This window comes from Pan troglodytes, chromosome 4 (genome assembly GCF_028858775.2).
Source record: "Pan troglodytes isolate AG18354 chromosome 4, NHGRI_mPanTro3-v2.0_pri, whole genome shotgun sequence".
Classification (NCBI taxonomy): domain Eukaryota; kingdom Metazoa; phylum Chordata; class Mammalia; order Primates; family Hominidae; genus Pan; species Pan troglodytes.
In genome coordinates this window covers 80,036,914-80,057,633 of record NC_072402.2, presented here as the reverse complement: position 1 = coordinate 80,057,633, position 20,720 = coordinate 80,036,914, and the positions used below count along the sequence as shown (strand labels likewise).

Here is a 20,720-nt window from a genome sequence, read left to right as displayed (position 1 = left end):
GCTGAAATATAAATGACCCAGAAGCTGAAACATTACCCATAATCACATTGACGGTTCCAGAAACAGCGATAAGGAGAGTGCTGTTAAGGGAGGCGAGCGCTGACGTCAGAAGTTGCCATATCCCCAGAAACCCCAGTTTGCCTTTTCACCGTCGCAAGTGAGAACCAGAGCGCGTTAAGGCCTCAGAGTAAAAAACGCAGCGTCTGGGACTGCGGCACCCGGATTGAGTCGGGTGCAAGTTTCTGCCGAAAGAGGGCGTCGGTCTGAGACTAAAAGAAATTTGTGGACACGGACGCCTAGTCAAATGAAAGACCATTTTAACACATTTTCAATGTATTTAAATGTGCGGGACTTAATTGTCAGAATTCTCCCGCCCAGTGTAGCCCGTTCACATTGCAAATGACTTGGCTGCAGTAGGCACAGAAGGTCCAGTTCCATTTTGACCCGCCCCGCCGCGCGGCGGACTCCCGCGATGCTCCTCTGGTCACGGACTTCTCCAGAGCCGCTTCCCTCCGGTCTCCACCGCTGCTGTGGAAGGACTGGGTCTCCGAGGCAGGACCTTTCTTGGAGTCGCGGAACCCCAGCACAGTGCCTCAAGCGCTCCAGAGAAGGAGCGGTTGGATCTTTGAGCACTCAGGTTGGAGGGGAGCGTGTGTCGTACCCGGGGGACCTACCGGGAACGTTTTGGGAAAGACAGTCCCTTTATTTAGGTACCTGGTTTAGCAAACAAAACCCCGAGGACGCTTTGGGGATGCTTTCCAAGCTTTGTGACACCTCCAGAAGTTGAACCATTCCCTCGCCTTTGGGAGCAACAAGTTTCACTTTCCCGCTCTCAGTGCGCTGACAGAGGGTCCGTGAGCTGGGACACTGTGTCCCCGGCACCGCTGCGATTCCAGCGCAAACCTGCGTGGCCCAGCGGTAGGGGGCTGGCGCGGGGCTGAGGAAGGCGGGGTGTAGGTGACGCCCGGGCCAGCCGGGCACACCAGGTCCGCGATGGAGCCATCTGCACTGGGACCTTGGTCCTTGTTCCCTGACCTTGCGCCGAGGGACCAGGAAGGTCAGGTGCTCGCCCCGCGTCGGTGCTTCAGGAGGGAATGTGGCCAGAACGAGAAAGGTGAGAGCAAGCGGCACCTAAGGATTTTTGCACCGAAACCACAATTTCTAGAACCATCCCTTTCCCCTAGTCCTGTTTTTTTTTTTTTTTTTTTTTGCACGGTGTGTGTGTGTATATGTGTGTGTGTGTGTGTGTGTATGTGTGTGCATGCGCGCGTGCATTTCTCTACTTTAAAGCACGTTTCCTTTTTTGAAGCCAGGAGCTGGAGAGCGTGGCAAGGGAGAGGCGGGGATCGCACAGGCACGCGGCGTGGTGGGGGCTCTTGCCGGTGCAGACGTGGGCGATTTCAGCTTTAAGGAAAAGGCAGAGGGCCTGCGGGGAGTGGTGGTTAGGGACAGGGGCGCGATGGGTAGTGAAGGGGTGCAGGGAGGAGCCCTGATGTAAGAATGTTAATGAGAGACTCCCCCAGCCCAGCCTCCACATCTCCCCACCCCCACCCACCCCACCCGCTGGAAATACAAGCCCGGCCTCGGCGCGCCATGTGTGGTAACACGCTCAGCCGCTGCCACGCTATTTAAACGCGGGCTATGGATCCAGGAACCGGCGCGAATCAATGAGATCAAATGCGAGGGAGATGCACCGTCAATTACAAACACTTGGACAAGTCTAACTTTTTTTTTCTTCTACAAAAACGCTTTCAAAAGCAACCTTAGCAACGCCCAAATAAGAAGCCACCTCTAAGCAAAATAGTATATGTATAAACGGAGGGCGAATATATACAAGTATATATATATGTATATTACAGACGCACAGGTTTACACCCGGTGAACTTTTTCTTTTTCTTTTCTTTTCTTTTCTTTTTTTTTTTTTTAAGAAAAACTAGTGACATTGCAGAGAAGGACGCTTCCTCTCTATCTTTTGGCGCATTAGTGAAGGGGGTATTCTATTTTGTTAAAGCGCCCAAGGGGGCGCAGGGACCTTGGAGAGAAGAGTGGGGAGGAAAAAGGAAGGGTGGGTGGGGGGCAGAGGGCGAGTCGGCGGCGGCGAGGGCAAGCTCTTTCTTGCGGCACGATGCCGTCTCTGCTGGTGCTCACTTTCTCCCCGTGCGTACTACTCGGCTGGGCGTTGCTGGCCAGCGGCACCGGTGGCGGTGGCGTTGGCGGCGGCGGCGGTGGCGCGGGCATAGGCGGCGGACGCCAGGAGAGAGAGGCGCTGCCGCCACAGAAGATCGAGGTGCTGGTGTTACTGCCCCAGGATGACTCGTACTTGTTTTCACTCACCCGGGTGCGGCCGGCCATCGAGTATGCTCTGCGCAGCGTGGAGGGCAACGGGACTGGGAGGCGGCTTCTGCCGCCGGGCACTCGCTTCCAGGTGGCTTACGAGGATTCAGACTGTGGGAACCGTGCGCTCTTCAGCTTGGTGGACCGCGTGGCGGCGGCGCGGGGCGCCAAGCCGGACCTTATCCTGGGGCCAGTGTGCGAGTATGCAGCAGCGCCAGTGGCCCGGCTTGCATCGCACTGGGACCTGCCCATGCTGTCGGCTGGGGCGCTGGCCGCTGGCTTCCAGCACAAGGACTCTGAGTACTCGCACCTCACGCGCGTGGCGCCCGCCTACGCCAAGATGGGCGAGATGATGCTCGCCCTGTTCCGCCACCACCACTGGAGCCGCGCTGCACTGGTCTACAGCGACGACAAGCTGGAGCGGAACTGCTACTTCACCCTCGAGGGGGTCCACGAGGTCTTCCAGGAGGAGGGTTTGCACACGTCCATCTACAGTTTCGACGAGACCAAAGACTTGGATCTGGAAGACATCGTGCGCAATATCCAGGCCAGTGAGAGAGGTGAGCAGGGGCGCGTCCCGGGCCCCGGGCCCCGGGCCCTAACCCAACCGCTCTCCGCGGCTCTCCCTGCACACTCGTCCACTCTGCAGACCCCACTCCCCCCTGCGGCGCTGAGGTCGGGTGCGCGCAGGCACTCGTTCAGGTATGCGCTGTGTGGCTGCGACAACATTTGACGACCGCCCATCGCTGTGTACGTAGAGGGTCCCAGGGAGGTGAAGGGGTTGGAGGGGAGGGCGTCTGCAGCTCCTGCGTGCCCAGGTCCAACAGGTGCTGTCAAACACTTGGATGTATTTTCTTCCCAGTTTCTACTTTGCCAGCGCCGGGCTGGTGATTAGGGGGCGCACTCCCAGTGCCTGGCTCCATCCAGGGTCTGAAGCATCCGAGGCGGAAAGAACTTGTTCCCCAGTCCTTTGCCAGCGTGCGCCCCCACTTAGTGCGGAAGCGTCCGCGGACGCCTCGCAGCCAGGCGTCGCCACTTAGCTCGCCCGCTCTTGGGGTTTCTCTGACTGTTGTTTCCACAGACCCCAGGTTTCTTTTAAAGGCTTGTTGAATCACTCTTCTCATTCCTTTCATTTCCCTTCCAGCCCCTTATAAACGAGCTTCTGTGGTTTCCACCAAAAATGCCCCTGTGTGTCTGAATTCTGGCGACACTCACTTCTCCCAGCGTGTTCTGCAACGCAGTCTCTAATGCGCCCAGAGCTAAGCTTTGCGGGAGTGCCTTTTGAAGAAACGAGCGCTGAACCTTCTTTCCACCTGTCCCCCAAGTTTTCTCCATGGGTCTTTGGGTGTTGGAATAAAACCCAAACTGGACAAAGAGCTCGAGGCTGAGGATGGTGGCTATGGCTTCGGGGAGCGGGTGGACGCGGACGTGTAATCGCCAGTGTGGCCCATTTTACGGTAGGGTAGAATCTGAGGGAAGGCTGATTGAGATGCCGGTATAGCGCCGATCCCTCCTCCCTCTAGTCAGGGATTAGGAGCACTGCGATGAGGGAATCCCGTCTCTGCTCCCCCTTGGCGCTCACGCGCCTGGAATGTGAGTGGTGCAATCCCGGCAAAGCTCCCCGAGACCCCAGTGCCACGCGGATGAGACCGAAGGGGAGCGGAGTTGAGCCAGGCGCCGGGCTAGTCCACAACTTGGCATGGCCGAGCACCTGGGCGCTGGTCGTAGGGGACAGCGCAACCTGAGGCCGAGGGCCCCAGGAACAGGTGAGAGTGGACAGAGAAGCCATCGATAATGGCGCTGCTGTCACCGCCTTGCCATCTTGGCCACCTCGGACTCACCCTTTAGAGCAAAGAGGCGAGAGGTGTTTGACAGTGGGAATGCATGGCCAAATTTTGAGCTCTGGAACTCCAGGCTGTCTGTGCCGAATTCCTACCAGCCAAGCAGGCGGGGCGCAGGCTTTGCCGATTATGAAAAAGGGCACGTGTGTCCAACGGCTGCGGACTTGCCACGCCTGCCACGCCTCGGCAAGGAACCCACATCTACACTCCCAAGTCCCAGTCGCCAGGTTACTGCAGCCTCCACGGGGGTGTCTGCGCCCCGGGCTGCTATGGCTCCCGGAACCTGCTTCTCCAGTTCTCGGCTTTCGAGGGCTAGGCGCTAGAAGTCAGAGACTTCCCAAGGCGGGCTGGGACTGGGGGTGTGTCCCCCTATGGGCGAGATCCGCGGTTTGCTGACTCCTCCGTAATGTCACTACCCTGTAGATCCCAATGTCAGCGGCTGCCCCGGCGCACGTGGCCTGGGATACAAAACCAAGGGCATGTGTGAGACCAGAGGAGGGCAGATCGCGGCCCCGGGGCCCCTCACCCTCACAGTGGTGGCTGAGGCCTGGGGCTGGGCGGACAGCAGTGCCCTGGTGGGCCTGGGGACTGGTGCGCCCCGGGCTTCTGAGGACTAGGGCTGCAGTCGGCTGTAAGAATTATTTTTTAATTCCAAAAGCCTCATAGACGTTCCGAAGTCTCTTTGCTTTTTTTTTTTTTTCCAAGTTTGCATTGAGGGGTGAAAGTTTGCTTAACTGACCTGTATATTTTACAAGTGATAAGGTTAGGATTTTACAATTCTTACTCTAAAAAGTATTTCCAACAGTGACCTGGCAGATATTTAGAAATATGAAACAAAACAGTTTCTCCTCTAATCGTCCTCCAATCGCCTCTAATCATCCTTCCACCCCGAAATTCCTTACACTCAAGGGAAAAAGTTACTTGATATCAAAGCTCTCTTAGGGGACCTTTAAAAAATACATTGAAGTAACACAGTTACTTTACCGTAAGCAGTTAATGTATTAAATAGGGCTTCGGTACATGGTTGCAGTGAAGTTTCTGGCTCAGTCACCGGCTGGGAGATCTTGGACTGCTATGAAACCTCTGTACCTCGAGCTCCTTAGGTAAAGTGGGGGTAGTCAGAGCACCCACGTCTTTGGGAAACTGTGAGGGTTACAGAAGCTAACCCAGGAATGCCTGGGAGCAGTGCCAGAAGAATACGAAGTGCTCAATAAAAGTGCGGTTTCATTGTAGTTATTATTTTATATATGATGATAATCACCTTTACCCCAAGGGTGAGGCCATGCCATGGGAAAGAACCCTGGGCTGAGATGCAGATGCCTCTGGATTTGGCTGGCCTCCTTATGTGAGTTTTCTTCTCTGTGAAACAATGTGTGGGGTGAGAATCAGGCCTCTTCAAACTGATATTCTCACCCAAGTGTGAAAATGCAACTGACAGTATTTTTGCTTTTGAAAATTCCCTATTAAGTATTATGAATTAAAGTAGAGAGAATTCCTCCCTCTTTTGGTGAGAACATTGGTATTACTTTTTTTTTGGACTTAAGTTTCTCTTTAAAACCAAATCACAAATGTTTGAACAAGTAAAAAACTGACCGTGCCAGCATCTCAAACAATAATGCGACTAAAATTTCACATGGCATACGGTAGAAAGAAAAACTAAGGGGCATCAATTATTCCTTCATTTTAAGGATTTACCATCTAAGTCAATAATTTAAAATCTTTTTTTTTCCTGTCATGTCTTTCGCTAATGCCACTAAAATAAACAGACCTGAGCATATATTATTTTTAAAAACAATTATCTTTGTTTAAAATAGATTCACTTACACAGCCAGCTACTGCCCTCAATATTCCACACACTTAACAATAAATTTAGTTTTAAAAAGACAGGCTTAGAAATAATTTTTTCAAGCAATACAAGCCAGTAGTTGTTTTGTCGATGCACTTTATATGATGCAGAACTAGAAGTATCCTAACGCAAATGTTTTTATGTGAAGAACTGTAGTTTTATCCTTTTAGTTATTAGTATGTCATTAATCTGGGCCTGCATAATGACTGTACAACATTATACAGTCTGTAGAGATAGAGATAACAGTATTTAATCAATACAAGAATCATTTATTTTTAGAATTAGTCTGGGGTAAATGACCAAGTGGTCAATCAGCAGCATTTTTAAGGAAAGAACCCATGATAAGTGTAAAATAACTAACACAGCAGGGGAAAAAAGGAGCTTTGTAGGCTGCAGTGTGGAAATTCTAAAGGCCTTTGGAGTAGATGGAGCTTTATGAACAACAGAAATAAAGATGCAATCTCCATTTTGCAAACAATATCCATTGCTATGGAGTGTAGAAACAGCCAGAGAGAAATCTTTTTTGAAAAAAGTTAGATTTACTTTTTACCAAAATTTAGTTGTACAGCTATAGAAAGTGAGAAAACTACACAAGGTTTATGAGGAGAAAAAGTTTCGTGTCTCCTACTCTCCATTTTTCACTCTCAATTCTTGTTAGCTCTTCCTGTAGGTATTGGCCTTCATATCTCTTAATAACATGCTACTTTTTTTTTTTTTTTCAGTTTTAGGTCTTATCTGTTGGAATCCCAGTGGAAGAAAATTCTCTTCTTGATCATTCTACTGCCTGTTAATCACACAGGCAAGCTTTCTTTCCAGTCATCTTTCCAATATGGTTGTGCCAAAATTTTTCTCAGTAGGCTGAGGCAGGAGGATTGCTTGAGTCCAAGAGTTTGAGGCTATGGATTGCCCTATTTGAATAGCCACTGCATTCCAGCCTGGGCAACATAGCTAGACCCCATCTCTTACACAATATTTTTTAGTTAGTTCAGTATTCAGTACAAATATTATCATTACTTTCTAAATGATATTTAAGGTTAAGTCACATAGGCTTCTACGTTGACATTTCCTTTTTTTCCCCTACCTATTTTCCTTGGAGTTAAAACAGTCTGTTTTTGTTTATTTGCTTAATTTCCTATGGATTTATAATTAAATAATCTTCTAATTCTTTATTTTAAATCTCCTGAGTGTTTTTTTATTATTATACTTTAAGTTCTAGGGTACATGTGCACAACGTGCAGGTTTGATACATAGGTATACATGTGCCATGTTGGTTTGCTGCACCCATCAAGTCATCATTTACATTGGGTATTTCTCTTAATGCTATCCCTCCCCCAACCCCCCCACCCCCCACCCCCTGACAGGCCCCGGTGTGTGATGTTTCCCACCCTGTGTCCAAGTGATCTCATTGTTCAGTTCCCACCTATGAGTGAGAACATGTGGTTTTTGGTTTTCTGTCCTTGGGATAGTTTGCTGAGAATGATGGTTTCCAGCTTCATCCATTTCCCTGCAAAGGACATGAACTCAGCCTTTTTGTGGCTGCATAGTATTCCATGATGTATATGTGCCACATTTTCTTAATCCAGTCTGTCACTGATGGACATTTGAGTTGGTTCCAAGTCTTTGCTATTGTGAATAGTGCCACAATAAATATACATGTGCATGTGTCTTTATAGCAGCATGATTTATAATCCTTTGGGTATATACCCAGTAATGGGATTGCTGGGTCAAATGAGAATTCTAGTTCTAGATCCTTGAGGAATTGCCACACTGTCTTCCACAATGGTTGAACTAATTTACACTCCCACCAACAGTGTAAAAGTGTTCCTATTTCTCCACATCCTCTCCAGCATCTGTTGTTTCCTGACTTTTTAATGATTGCCATTCTAACTGGCATGAGATGGTATCTCATTGTGTTTTTGATTTGCATTTCTCTGATGACCAGTGAAGATGAGCATTTTTTCATGTGTCTGTTGGCTGCATAAATGTCTTCCTTTGAGAAGTGTCTGTTCATATCCTTTGCCTACTTTCTGATGGGATTGTTTGTTTTTTTCTTGCAAATTTGTCTGAGTTCTTTGTAGATTCTGGATATTAACCCTTTGTCAGATGGGTAGATTGCAAAAATTTTCTCCCATTCTCTAGGTTGCCTGTTCACTCTGATGATAGTTTCTTTTGCTGTGCAGAAGCTCTTTAGTTTAATTAGATCCCATTTATCTATTTTGGCTTTTGTTGCCCTTGTCTTTGGTGTTTCAGTCATGAAGTCCTTGCCCATGCTTATGTCCTGAAAGGTATTGCCTAAGTTTTCTTCTAGGGTTTTTATGGTTTTAGGTTTAACATTTAAGTCTTTAATCCATCTTGAATTAATTTTTGTATAAGGTGTAAGAAAGGGATCCAGTTTCAGCTTTCTACTTATGGCTAGCCAGTTTTCCCAGCACCATTTATTAAATAGGGAATTCTTTCCCCATTTCTCGTTTTGTCAGATGGTTGTAGATGGTGTGGCATTGTTTCTGAGGCCTCTGTTCTGTTCCATTGGTCTATATATTTGTTTTGGTACTGGTGCCATGCTGTTTTGGTTACTGTAGCCTTGTAGTATAGTTTGAAGTCAGGTAGCATGATGCCTATAACTTTGTTCTTTATGCTTAGGATTGTCTTGGCAATGCCAGCTCTTTTTTGGTTCCATATGAACTTTAAAGTAGTTTTTTCCAATTCTGTGATGAAAGTCATTGGTAGCTTGATGGGGATGGCATTGAATCTATAAATTACTTTGGGCAATATGGCCATTTTCATGATATTGATTCTTCCTATCCATGAGCATGGAATATTCTTTCATTTGTTTGTGTCCTATTTTGTTTTATTTTATTTTCATTGAGCAGTGGTTTGTAGTTGCTGAAGAGGTCCTTCACATCCCCTGTAAGTTGGATTCCTAGGTATTTTATTCTCTTTGTAGCAATTGTGAATGGGAGTTCACTTATGATTTGGCTCTCTGTTTGTCTGTTAATGTTGTATAGGAATGCTTGTGATTTTTGCACATTGATTTTGTATCCTGAGACTTTGCTGAAGTTGCTTATCAGCTTAAGGAGATTTTGGGCTGAGACAATGGGGTTTTCTAAATATACAGTCATGTCATCTGCAAACAGGGACAATTTGACTTCCTCATTTCCTAATTGAATACCCTTTATTTCTTTCTCCTGCCTGATTGCCCTGGCCAGAACTTCCAACACTATGTTGAATAGGAGTGGTGAGAGAGGGCATCCTTGTCTTATGCCAGTTTTCAAAGGGAAAAACTGCTTCCAGTTTTTGCCCATTCAGTATGCTATTGGCTATGGGTTTGTCATAAATAGCTCTTAGTATTTTGAGATACATTCCATCAATACCTAGTTTATTGAGAGTTTTTAGCATGAAGGGCTGTTGAATTTTATCGAAGGCCTTTTCTGCATCTATTGAGATAATCGTGTGGTTTTTGTTGTTGATTCTGTTTATGTGATCAATTACATTTATTGATTTGCGTATGTTGAATCTGCCTTGCATCCCAGTTATTTTCTAGGTATTTTGCACAATTGCCACTCTGGGTTCTTCAACATCCTCCTGGGACTTCCATCACCTCTCTGTTGAGCTAGATCCCTGTGTGTTTCTCTTTTTTGATTATGTTTTTGTTTTGTTGGAGCACATCCTCCAAGAGCTTTCTGAGAAAGGATGAATAAGGCCTAAATTTTGAGAGGTTTTGTGATTGAAAAATTTTCATCATACATTTACACATAGTTATAGTATTCTAGGTTGGAAATAATTTTCCCTTGAAATATGACAGTATTGCTTTACTGTCTTCAAAATTCTAACATTGCTATTAGAAAGCTGGAATCAGTTTGGATTCTGAACTTATAGTTATTGCTTTGCTTTCCTGGAAATTTTTTAGAATCTTCGTCTCTTCCTTATGTACTCAATAGGCCTCTTTTATCCAGAAACTCATATCTTTTAATTCTGGGAATACTTCTTAAGTTATTTCTGTGATAATTGTGTCCTTTTCATTTTCTCTATTTCCTATTTCTAGGTTTCTTTCTTATTTGGATGCTAGACCTCTTGGATTGATCTTCTACTTTTCTTACCTTCTATTTACCACCTATGTTGTTGTTGTTTTTTTTTTGTAATTCATCTTGTTTGGATATTTCCTTGGCCACTTTTAAAGTTACTGTTGAGTTTTTCATTTTTGGTATCACATTTTCAGTGTGCAGGACATGGCATACTCTGCTTTGCTTCCATGCAGTGATATCCCTCTTTTCCTTCTAAATTTGTAATTAACTGGAAGATGGGTACAGTAACCAGATGGAGAATATGAATATATCCTTATTATTGATAAAAGCAGTTGAACATGGATTTAGATCTATTTCCAAAAGGGCCTGCTTGCTATTACTTCCTCCCAGAATTAAGCAGGAATATCTATTAAATCACATATAGTGCCATTTAGCTGCAAATCTCCCCTGCTAACTCTTGACCATGTGACAAAAGAAGCCCATGATGTGTGCTTTCTGCAAACAGCCACAACCCAAAGAAGAGGGAAGAAAAGACTGAGCCAGCATACTCAGTTTTAGGCTCAACAATCAGACATTTCACTTCTTTTCCTCTTGTTGGGGGTGAGGGGAGTGTAAATGAAAGCACATTGAGAGATGAGAAATGTTAGCACATTAGAGGTTTCTCCCAATGAAAACTTGAGATTTTGGAAATAAGTATTCCCCCAATTCAGGGATACTACCTGGAATGTTTTTGATTCTCTGAATTGACTTCTATAGCTACCTCTTTGCATTTCTCTCTGCTGTTCTTAGAGTGATTGCAAGAACATGATGCAATAGTGAGAAGCCATTTACAGAAGTCACTGTGGGAACCAGATGATGGAGGGTGGCATGGAACATTGAAAGTTCTTTGGCAAGGAGGAGGAAATAGAGTAGAATGAAGAAAAGTCTATACATAAAGTTACAGTTACACCATCATTCCCTCTTTTAGAATTTTAACAATGTGACCCAAAATTAATATTTATATATTAACTATACTGAGATACAACAAAAACTGCCTTAATTAACCTCCACTTATGCAGGTCGCAGGATTAGCTGATGTCCTCTGTTCTCTATAAATCTTATCACCTGTTGGTAGGTGCTGGCAGCTAGTATAGTTCTCCTGAATATGCTGCACACTTCTCATACTTCTTCATGTACTTTCTAAGAGTTGTCCACAAATCTGTTGATGCTGGTTGTGCTTATTATGATAAATATGTAATTTAATTAGTTATTATATAAATTGATGAAACATAAGCAGGAAAAGAAAGTTATTTTAATTAAAATTGTTCTAAACCTTTTGATTATATAAAGGCAAGTTACTAAAAATACTTGCTGTTCAATTAGGCATGAGTGAGACAACCCTAAGAGATTGGGGAGCATCATAAAAATCTAGGATCATGCACTCTGACTACTTTGCAACTGTCATTAGGTGCTTGCTCCAGTTTGAACTGAAACTGGATGATAATGTGCATTATGGGTTTGGTTCATTCAAGAAAGACAGTGCTCTGCTCATGAACTTGGAAATTAGGGCTTCCTTTTGAATCTTAAATCACATGGCCAACACAAAATGGATAAGATCTAAAATAATCAAAATCTGCTTAGATAGACACAGTGCCACTCTATGTCTCTTTTGCTCAGTCTAAGTGGCTACTAACATTTACAGAAAGAAGGTAGGCTGGGCGTGGTGGCTCATGCCTGTAATCTCAGCACTTTGGGAGGCCCACGGTGGGCCGATCACTTAGCCTGGCCAACATGACAAAACTCTATCTATACAAAAAGAACGAAAATTAGCCGGGTGTGGTAACATGCACCTGTAGTCTCAGTTACTTGGGAGGTGCTGAGGTGGGAGGATCGCTTGAGCCCAGGAGATGGAGGTTGCAGTGAGCTAAGACTGAGCCACTGCACTCTTGTCCGTGTGACAGAGTGAGAGTCTGTCTCCAAACAAATGAACCAGCAAACAAAATAACAACAGAAAAGAAAACAAAGAATGTGTCCATCAGAAGGACTTGGTGGTGGTGGGGTATGTCTTAGTTTGTTTTCTGTTGCTATGACAAAATGCCACAGACTGCATAATTTGTAAAAAAAAGAAGTTTATTTAGCTTATGGTTCTAGAGGCTAGGAAGTCCAAGAGCATGGTGCTGGCATCTGGTGAGGACCTTCTTGCTGTGTCATAACACTATGAAGGGCATCACATGGTGAGAGAGCAAATGTGTGCCAGCTCAGGTCTCTCCTCCTCTTCTTCTAAACTGCCAGTCCCATCTTAGGGGACCCAACCTGATGACCTTATCTAATCATAAGTATCTACCGAAGGCCCCATCTCCAAATACCACCAACAAATGATTTTGAGCATTAAGTTTCCAACACATGAAATCTGGGGGACACAACCAAACCATAGCAGGAAGAGAGAGAAGGAGATGGGCCAGGAATGTAAAAATAGAAAAAAAAAGTGCCACAGAAGCCAATGTTTAGGGAAACTTCAGGCAAAGTTTAGGAAAGCTTGTCCTCTGGTCCTTGGACCCTGCCTGTTTGGTCCTGGACCAGGTATATCTCTTAGATGGATGCCTAGGGTCATCAAGTTCTGGTGCCTTTGACATCTGAATCCTCTACTGGCCTCCCTGATTCTGATTTCATCCTTACTTGCATCCTACTGCTTATAATTTGTCTCTCCAGTTAGCATGCTCAGGTACAGGGCATGTTGACACAAATATATTCATAACCATCCTGGACCTCATTGAATTTAAACAGTATGCATTTCAGATTACCTATACATATCTGAGTTAGGTTATTGGAAACTTGCTCCTAAGCAATGACTCTACTCTCTATATGTTGACAGAATCAGGTTCTGCATCTTGGGACTGAGAGCCAGACCCTGGACTATGATCACTTGATCGAAAAATGATGAGGGCTGCTTGGTGGCCAGTCAGCCAGAACTTCCTGGAACCTCCTGGAGACATCCACTCTTGGAATCCACATTCTTCAAACTTGTCCAGCCTCAGTCCCTTGTTGAATGTTTTATGGGACACCTTGGCTCTTTGTTCATTTAAGAGGCTAGAATCAAATCAGAGGTAAAACAAGGGTCTAAGTCATAACAAATAATTAGGAGTTTCTTTGAAAACTTTCTTACTGAGGCATCTTGGAATTGATTATTTATTCCAAATGTATACCTATACTTTCAGGCAGAAGCAACACCTACTCCCATAGTTGTAGACTTTAATATTTGTATTGTTTTAAGAACTTTTTCTCTAGAGATTTTATGCTGTACACCGAGCCCTTTTGGGGTATGAAATGTCAGAGTCATGATCTAACACTGAATTAACGTGCGCAGTAAACTAAATATCAACAAGAACCCAACCTCCATGCAGGTTGCCAAGGCCGCTTTGGCATAGCCTGAAGTTTGTTTTATGTCTTTCAGCACCCATGCTTTTACAAAGAACATACACATCTTGGAGGGCTGGCATGCATCGTGATAATGCGGTTTATAGCACCCAGGTCTCTCCAGGTCTCTTTGCACAGTATGTGTGCAGCAAAACACAGTGGTACCGGTCATGGAGACCTGGGTCTATCAACAGGGATCAAATAGACTGGGTAATGGTCAAGCCCTACTTCATTCTAGGCTGTGTAGCCCTTATGTGGTAGGCAACGATATCCAATTCGAGAGGCGTTCGAGTTGTGTGAAGCCTCTTGAATCCAACAGTGTGGATATAAACTGAGAGAACATGAGAGAGATACCTGGAATCTTACAAACGATTTCTTACGTATGTTGAGACAACCTGAAAATAATGTTTTAAAATTCAAACAGCAGAAAGCTTGTAGCACCCTCTGAATCCTCTGATTTGCTAAGTGAATGTTCTCTCTAAAATCATTAAGTTTGCTTTTTCAGGACAATGCATTTACCATGCTATTAAGTATAAAAAGCAGTTGACAATTTTCACTATCTTATATCTGGCAAATCTGGTGATTTATTTGATGCAGTTTTTTTTAAAAGAACTTTATTTTGAAATAATCTTGCACTTTTGGAAAAGATGTAAGAAAGTATAAAGAACTGGTCTGTAAAAGCTTCATTTAGAGTTTGATCAATTGTTAATATTTTGCCACATTTGATTTATGATTTCAAGTATCTCCCTGTCCCTCTCTCCTCTTCTCCCCTCTTCTCCCCTCCTCTCACCTCCTCTCCTCTCCCCTCCTCTCCCTTCCTTTCTTCTCCTCTTTTCTACCCATCTACCTATCATCTATCAATCAATCAATATATGTGTACATATACATACACACACAGATAATACTTGTTATGAACCATTCAAAAGTACAGAATCATGCTTATTTACCCCTAAACATTCAACTGTGTACTTCCTAAGAACAAGAATGTTTACTTACATAACCACAGCATAATTATGAAAAGTAAGAACTTTAACACAAACAGAGTTCTATTATCTAGTGTATGGAACTTATTCAAATTTCACCAGTCATCTTCATAATGCCCTTTATAGCAAAACATTTATGTATATATGTATGTATTTATTTTAAGGTCCAGAATCCAATCCAGCATCACACGTTGCAGTCAGTTGCCTATTCCTTTAAGCCTTGTTCAGTCTAGAATGTCTCTTCAGCCTGTCTTTGTTGTTCTTAAAATTGACCATTTTAAAGAGCATAGGCCGATTTTCTACAGACCATCCCCCAAGTTGGGTTTGTGGCTGCCACCTTCTGATTAGATGTAGGCTGCCTATCTGGACATTTTTGGTCCTCAAAGTGTTATTCCAGGTGTCTCATGAGTCTGTGTTCCCATGGTTGGTGATGTTGGCTTCCATCTCTTGGTTATGGAGGCGTCTGCTAGGTTCCTCCATGGTCCATTTGTAGTTAACAAGTGATTGTGAGGAGATACTTCAGGGCCATATAAGTATCCCGTTCCTTGTCAGATGTCCCTTACTGGTGTCAGCATACTCGAAGTGCTCTGCAAAGGGGTGCCTCATGTGTGTTGTTTGTTCCTCCCCTAGTGGTGATCATGTGTGCGAGCAGTGACACCATCCGGAGCATCATGCTGGTGGCGCACAGGCATGGCATGACCAGTGGAGACTACGCCTTCTTCAACATTGAGCTCTTCAACAGCTCTTCCTATGGTAACTCTGCTTCCACTTTCCCCTCCTCTGCTAGGGTTCCAAGAGAGATTGTCAGATGCCCATGAATGGTGGGTTGGATAAATAATATGTGGTACATAAACACCATGGAATACTATGCAGCTTTATAAAACAATGGAATCATGTCCTTTGCAGCAACATTAATGGAGCTGGAGGCCATGATCCAAACAAATTAATGCAGGAACAGAAAATCAAACACTGCATGCTCTCACTTATAAGTGGGAGCTAAACATTGAGCAAATACGGACATAAACATGGGAACAATAGACACTGGGGACTTCTAGGGGTGGTGGGGGTGGGTTAAAAAACCCTGTTGGGTACTACGTTCACCACCTGGGTGATGGGATCCATACTCCAAACCCCAGCATCACGCAATATTCCCATGTAACAAATCTGCACATGTACCCCTTGTATCTAGAGTAAAAGTTAAAATAAAAAACAAGAGGGTTGTGAGAAAGATTCAGAAATTTGAATTATGTCCATAAATGTGATTTCCATAAATGCGATTTTGGAAATTTGTGACTCTGAACACTCCTACAGCTTCTCAAAAATTTCTTGAATTTGCTTCATCTCCAACAATTCAATTAGAGCAAAAAGATACCATGTACCTATGATGTCAAGACACCTGTCTGGGTATGAGCGTAGCCCACTCCTACACTCCAAATGGTCATAAATCCAGGCCCCAAAGACCTCTTGTCCAGTGCTTTTCCAACTGCACATTGCAATCATCATGATACCATCATGATCAGAATAATTTCAGTGAGATTTGGGCAGAATTTTTAATAGAATGGAATAGACTAGAACATAACACTACTGAATAGGTAAAGGTGTGTCACACTTAGCATGTGTATTGTTTTAGAAAGCTTTTACTTTAGTAATATTATTGCACATTTGTGTGTATATGTGCATGTTACACCTATGTTTACAGTGGGTCACAGTGTGAAATAAAATAACTGTTACTGCAAATTGAGGTACAAATCATTTGAAAGCCACTGCTCCCAGTCCCCTCTTTCTTCCAGATTACTGCACCTTAAACCTCTCCTATACAGAAGTTGTGAACCACCAATGTATAGAGTTGAAAGCATTTAATTCCCTATAATGAATCTGGGGAAGTTTGCAGGGTTCCTGTCATGGAGGGTGTTTAAGGAGATCATAAAGATAACAGGTACAAGACATTTCTCCCCCAAATGTGGTTAGGGCTCTCTCTGAAGCAGACAGCATCGGGCTACAGAACATTTTCTCAAACGCTGCATGCTGGCTGCTCAGAGCGGAGCAGTTGTAGGGGAAGTGTAAGTGTGTATATCACAAATGGCATGTTTATACTGAGCTTCACTTCCCAGTTCTTGCTAATGAGATATAGTTGGACAGGATCTAAACCTTAAAACATACTCCCCGGTTTCCTGCCCTGATATCCTGGCTTACTGGAGCAGTACATCATTGTGCATATACAGATAATAAAACACGCTTATCATGGAGATAAAGAAAAGTTGATGAAACAAAAGTAGCCACTGCTTCCTGTAGTGGATAAAATTAGAGATTTGAGGCTTGCAAGATAAACACCCTAGTTTGCCCTCCTTCCTGCCATGATGGTCTTTTCCCCTCTGTTTTACACAAGCAGAGTGATGCTTTCACTTCTTCACTCAAGATCAGAATGTAGTTTTACTATGGGCTGCAGGGTTGAGTTCATTGAAATAGTGGTAGAAACTGGTGAAAATGAAAAACATGTACGCTGAATTTTGCAAGTTGGCAACTACAAATACAGAGTTTAGAGGCAGTGCATGTGAATTTAGAGGCATTAGGTCTGGCAAGTACCTGATACAAATGTTAGGTACTAGAATTCCTCTTATCCACAGATAAAGCTTTTATTACTTTTCCCTGTTAATTACAATACATGAGTATTGTAGACAATTTAGAAAACATAGAAAAGCACAGGAAAGAAAACAAGTTACCATAATTCTGCCACGCAGACAAAAGTACACTGATAATTTTTGGAAGTATGTACATCCTGCCTATTTTATAAATACATGTTTTACAAAAATATTCTTCAATATATTGATCATACTATTTATGGTATGGCTACATGTTCTTTTATAATGTTGATAGTCATCTTTTATAAGTCTTATTTTTCAATATTGATGTTGTTCCCAGCTTTTTGCTATTAAGAACAATGCTGTGTTGAGTGTACATACGCACATACACTTTCTCTCTCACATATTTATACATATATATTATCTGTAAAATAAATTTCTAGAAGTGGAATTGTTGGCTCAAAGGTTATGTGCATTTAATGTTTTGTTTTCTTTTTTTGAGACAGGATCTCACCCTGTTGCCCAGGCTGGAGTACAGTGGCGTGATCTTGGCTCACTGTAGCCTCAACACCCTGGGCTCAAGTGATCCTTCTACCTCAGCCTCCTGAGTAGCTGGGACTACAGGCATGTGCCACCACGCCTGGTTACTTTCTCTTATTTTCTTTAGAGACAGGGTTTCATCTTGTTGCCCAGGCTGGGCTCGAACTCCTGGGCTCAAGTGATCTGCCTGCCTCAGCCTCCCAAAATCCAAAGGGACTACAAGCATGAGCTACCATGCTGCCTGCCATTTAGGTTTTGATAGATATTGTCCATTTTTACTTTTGCAGCAAAGTATGTGATTATCTGTTTTCCTGTAGCCTTGTCAAGCCTGTATAATCTTTTACCTTATTTTATTTAATTGAATTTCTTTTTATGTTTATAAGCAAAGTTTTGCAGTTTTCTCATTTATATTGTGCATTATTCTTGCTGAGTTTGTTCTTAGTATTTTATGTTTTTTGGTTGTTATTATGATCATGATCTTTTCCTGTTGTATTTTGGAATGGTATTTATGTAGAGAAGCAATGAGTTCTTGTTTATTTATTTTGCAAGAATTCTACTTATTAAATCCTCTGCTCTAATAGTTTTTATATCATTTCAAATAACAATGACAGTTTTTTTCTCTGTTTTGATAGTTGAACATCCTATTTCTTATTCTTTTCTTATTGCATTGGCAAGAACTTCCAGAATAATATCATATAACAGGGGTGATACTTTAAATTTTGACTTCTGTCATGAAGTAGATGGTAAAGTATCCTTTTATTCCTAGTTTATCAAGTCTGATTTTAAAAATCAGAAATGAATATTGAATAATATCAAATGCATTTGACCTGTTCTCTTAATAAATTTTAAAATATTGGGCCACCATGGCATTCTTGGAATCAAGTGTACTTTGTCATGATGATTTTTCAAAAGATATATTGTTGAGTTTAAGTTTTTAGTGTTTTATTTAGGGTTTTGGATCTATATTCATGAGTGAGATTCAACAGCAGTTTTTAGCTGGACTGCGGTGGCTCATGCCTTTAATGCTAGCACTTTGGGAGGCTGAGGCAGATGGATTACCTGAGGTCAGGAGTTCAAGACCAGCCTGGCCAACATGGTGAAACCCCGTCTCTACTAAAAATACAAAAATTAGCTGGGCATGGTGGTGCGTGCCTATAATCCCAGCTACTTGGGAGGCTGAGGCATGAGAATTGCTTGAACCTGGGAGGTGGAGGTTGCAGTGAGCTGAGATCTTGCCACTGCACTCCAGCCTGGGCAACAAGAGTGAAACTCTATCTCAGAAAAAAAAAAAAGAGTCTTTTTCTTGGGATAGTATTGCCAGATTTTAATATCAGGTTCTTATTAGCTTTATAGAATCAATTGAGATACTTTCCATTGTTTTCCATGCTCTATAACAATTTTGATACCATAGGAATATTCCTTGAAATAAGAAAACAGCTCAACTCTGTATTTGCACCTAACTTCTTTCTGGAGGTAATTTTTGGACAACTTTAAAAGACCCTTCTATAATGAAATAATTTCAGATATAAAAAACTTGCAAAAAATATAAGTTGAAAATCAATTATTTGAAATTTCTTGGTATTAAAGTGCTTCAGATTCCAAGTTTTTATTTGGATTTTGGAATATTTGTGTGTGTGTGTGTGTGTGTGTATATATATATATATGTAAAATGAGACATCTTGGAGATGGGACCCAAGTCTAAACATGAAATCCATTTATGTTCCATATACCTTATAAACATAGCCTAAAGATAATTTTATTTTTTTCCCTGAGGATGCTGAATAATATTGTGTGCCTGTGTTTTGACCTATCACATGAAGTCAGGTGTGGAATTTTTCCACTTGTGGTGTTATGTTGTTATGTTGATGCTCAAAAAGTTTTGGATTTTGGAACATTTTGGATTTCCCACTTTTGGATTAGGAAGCTTAATCTGTGTAGAGACTTCGTGTACAGTTATGTGTTGCTTAATGATGAAGATACATTCTGAGAAATGAGTGGTTAGGCAGTTTCATCATTGTATGAACACCATAGGTTTTCATACAAACCTAAATGGCAGATAGCTTACTACACACCTATGCTACATGGTATAGCTTATTGCTCCTAGGCTATAAACCTATACAGCAAGTTACTGTACTGAGTACTGTAGGCAATTATAGCATGATGGTATTTGGGTATCTAAACATAGATTCTATCTAAGTATAGAAAAGGTATAGTAAAAATACAGTTTTATAATATTCTGAGACTGCTGTCATATATGTTGTTTGTCATTGACTGAAATGTTATATGGGGCATGACTGTACATATTTTACCAAGCTTCCTCTAATGTTACCAAATAACCATAGTACAATTATCAAAACAGGGAAATTAACATTGGCACAATATTACTAACTAAACTACAGGCCTATTTGAAATTTACCACTTCTCCTCCTAATGTTCTTTTTCTGTTCCAGGATCCAATCCAGGATCTCACACTGCCATTTAGTTGTTGCGTCTCCTTTATCTCCTCCAGTATGTGATAGTTCCTCAGTCTTTCCTTGTCTTTCATGACTTTGACACTTAAAAAAAAAGTTTTCACTATGACCAAGCGGGGTTTATCCCAGGGATGCAAAGTTGGTTGTATATTTGAAAAGCAATCAACTTAATCCATCAAATTAAGGAAGTTAAAAAAAAAGGTCACATGATCATATCAATAGATACAGAACAAGCTTTTATCAAAATTCAACACTCATTCATGATTTTAAAAATAAAAAATAAAAAAGTATAAAACCAGGAACATAGGGGAACCTGCTTAGGTTGACAAAGAACACCTACAAAAACCTCGCAGCTGATATCACAATTAATGGTGAAAGACTGAATGCTTTTCCCATAATACAGGAAACTAAGCAAGGATGTTCACTTTCATTACTCATTCAATTTGCCACTGGGGGTTCTAGCCAGATAAACAGGGCAAGAAATGAAAATAAAAAGCATACAGGTTGGAAAAGAAGAAAAAATCTGCTGTGTTGTGCAGATGTCATGGCTATGTAGAGAATCCCAAATAATCTATAAAAATTCCTTAAAGCTAATTAATGAGTTTAGCAAGTTCCCACCATACAGGTTCAACATACAAAAATCACTTGTGTTTCTATATTCTAGCAATGAACATGTAGATGCCAAAATCAACAATATAATATCATTTAGTC

The 20,720-nt window shown here is 42.5% G+C and overlaps 1 protein-coding gene across 4 annotated transcripts in view; it reads left to right on the top strand.

The window, feature by feature from the left end:
• Positions 1-319: 319 nt before the first annotated feature.
• The window catches only part of NPR3 (natriuretic peptide receptor 3), an 84,236-nt gene continuing 63,835 nt past the window's right edge, over positions 320-20,720 (top strand). For 2 of the 4 annotated variants that reach the window (XM_526959.9, XM_009449334.5), the window contains exons 1-2: positions 1,657-2,894; positions 15,050-15,172. In XM_526959.9, coding sequence (XP_526959.2) covers positions 2,126-2,894; positions 15,050-15,172 — 892 coding nt within the window. In that variant the 5' untranslated portion in view covers positions 1,657-2,125. Of the gene's footprint in view, positions 1,115-1,656; positions 2,895-15,049; positions 15,173-20,720 lie in introns of those variants that run through there. The other 2 variants (XM_003310761.7, XM_054685104.2) reach the window with 2 other exon arrangements.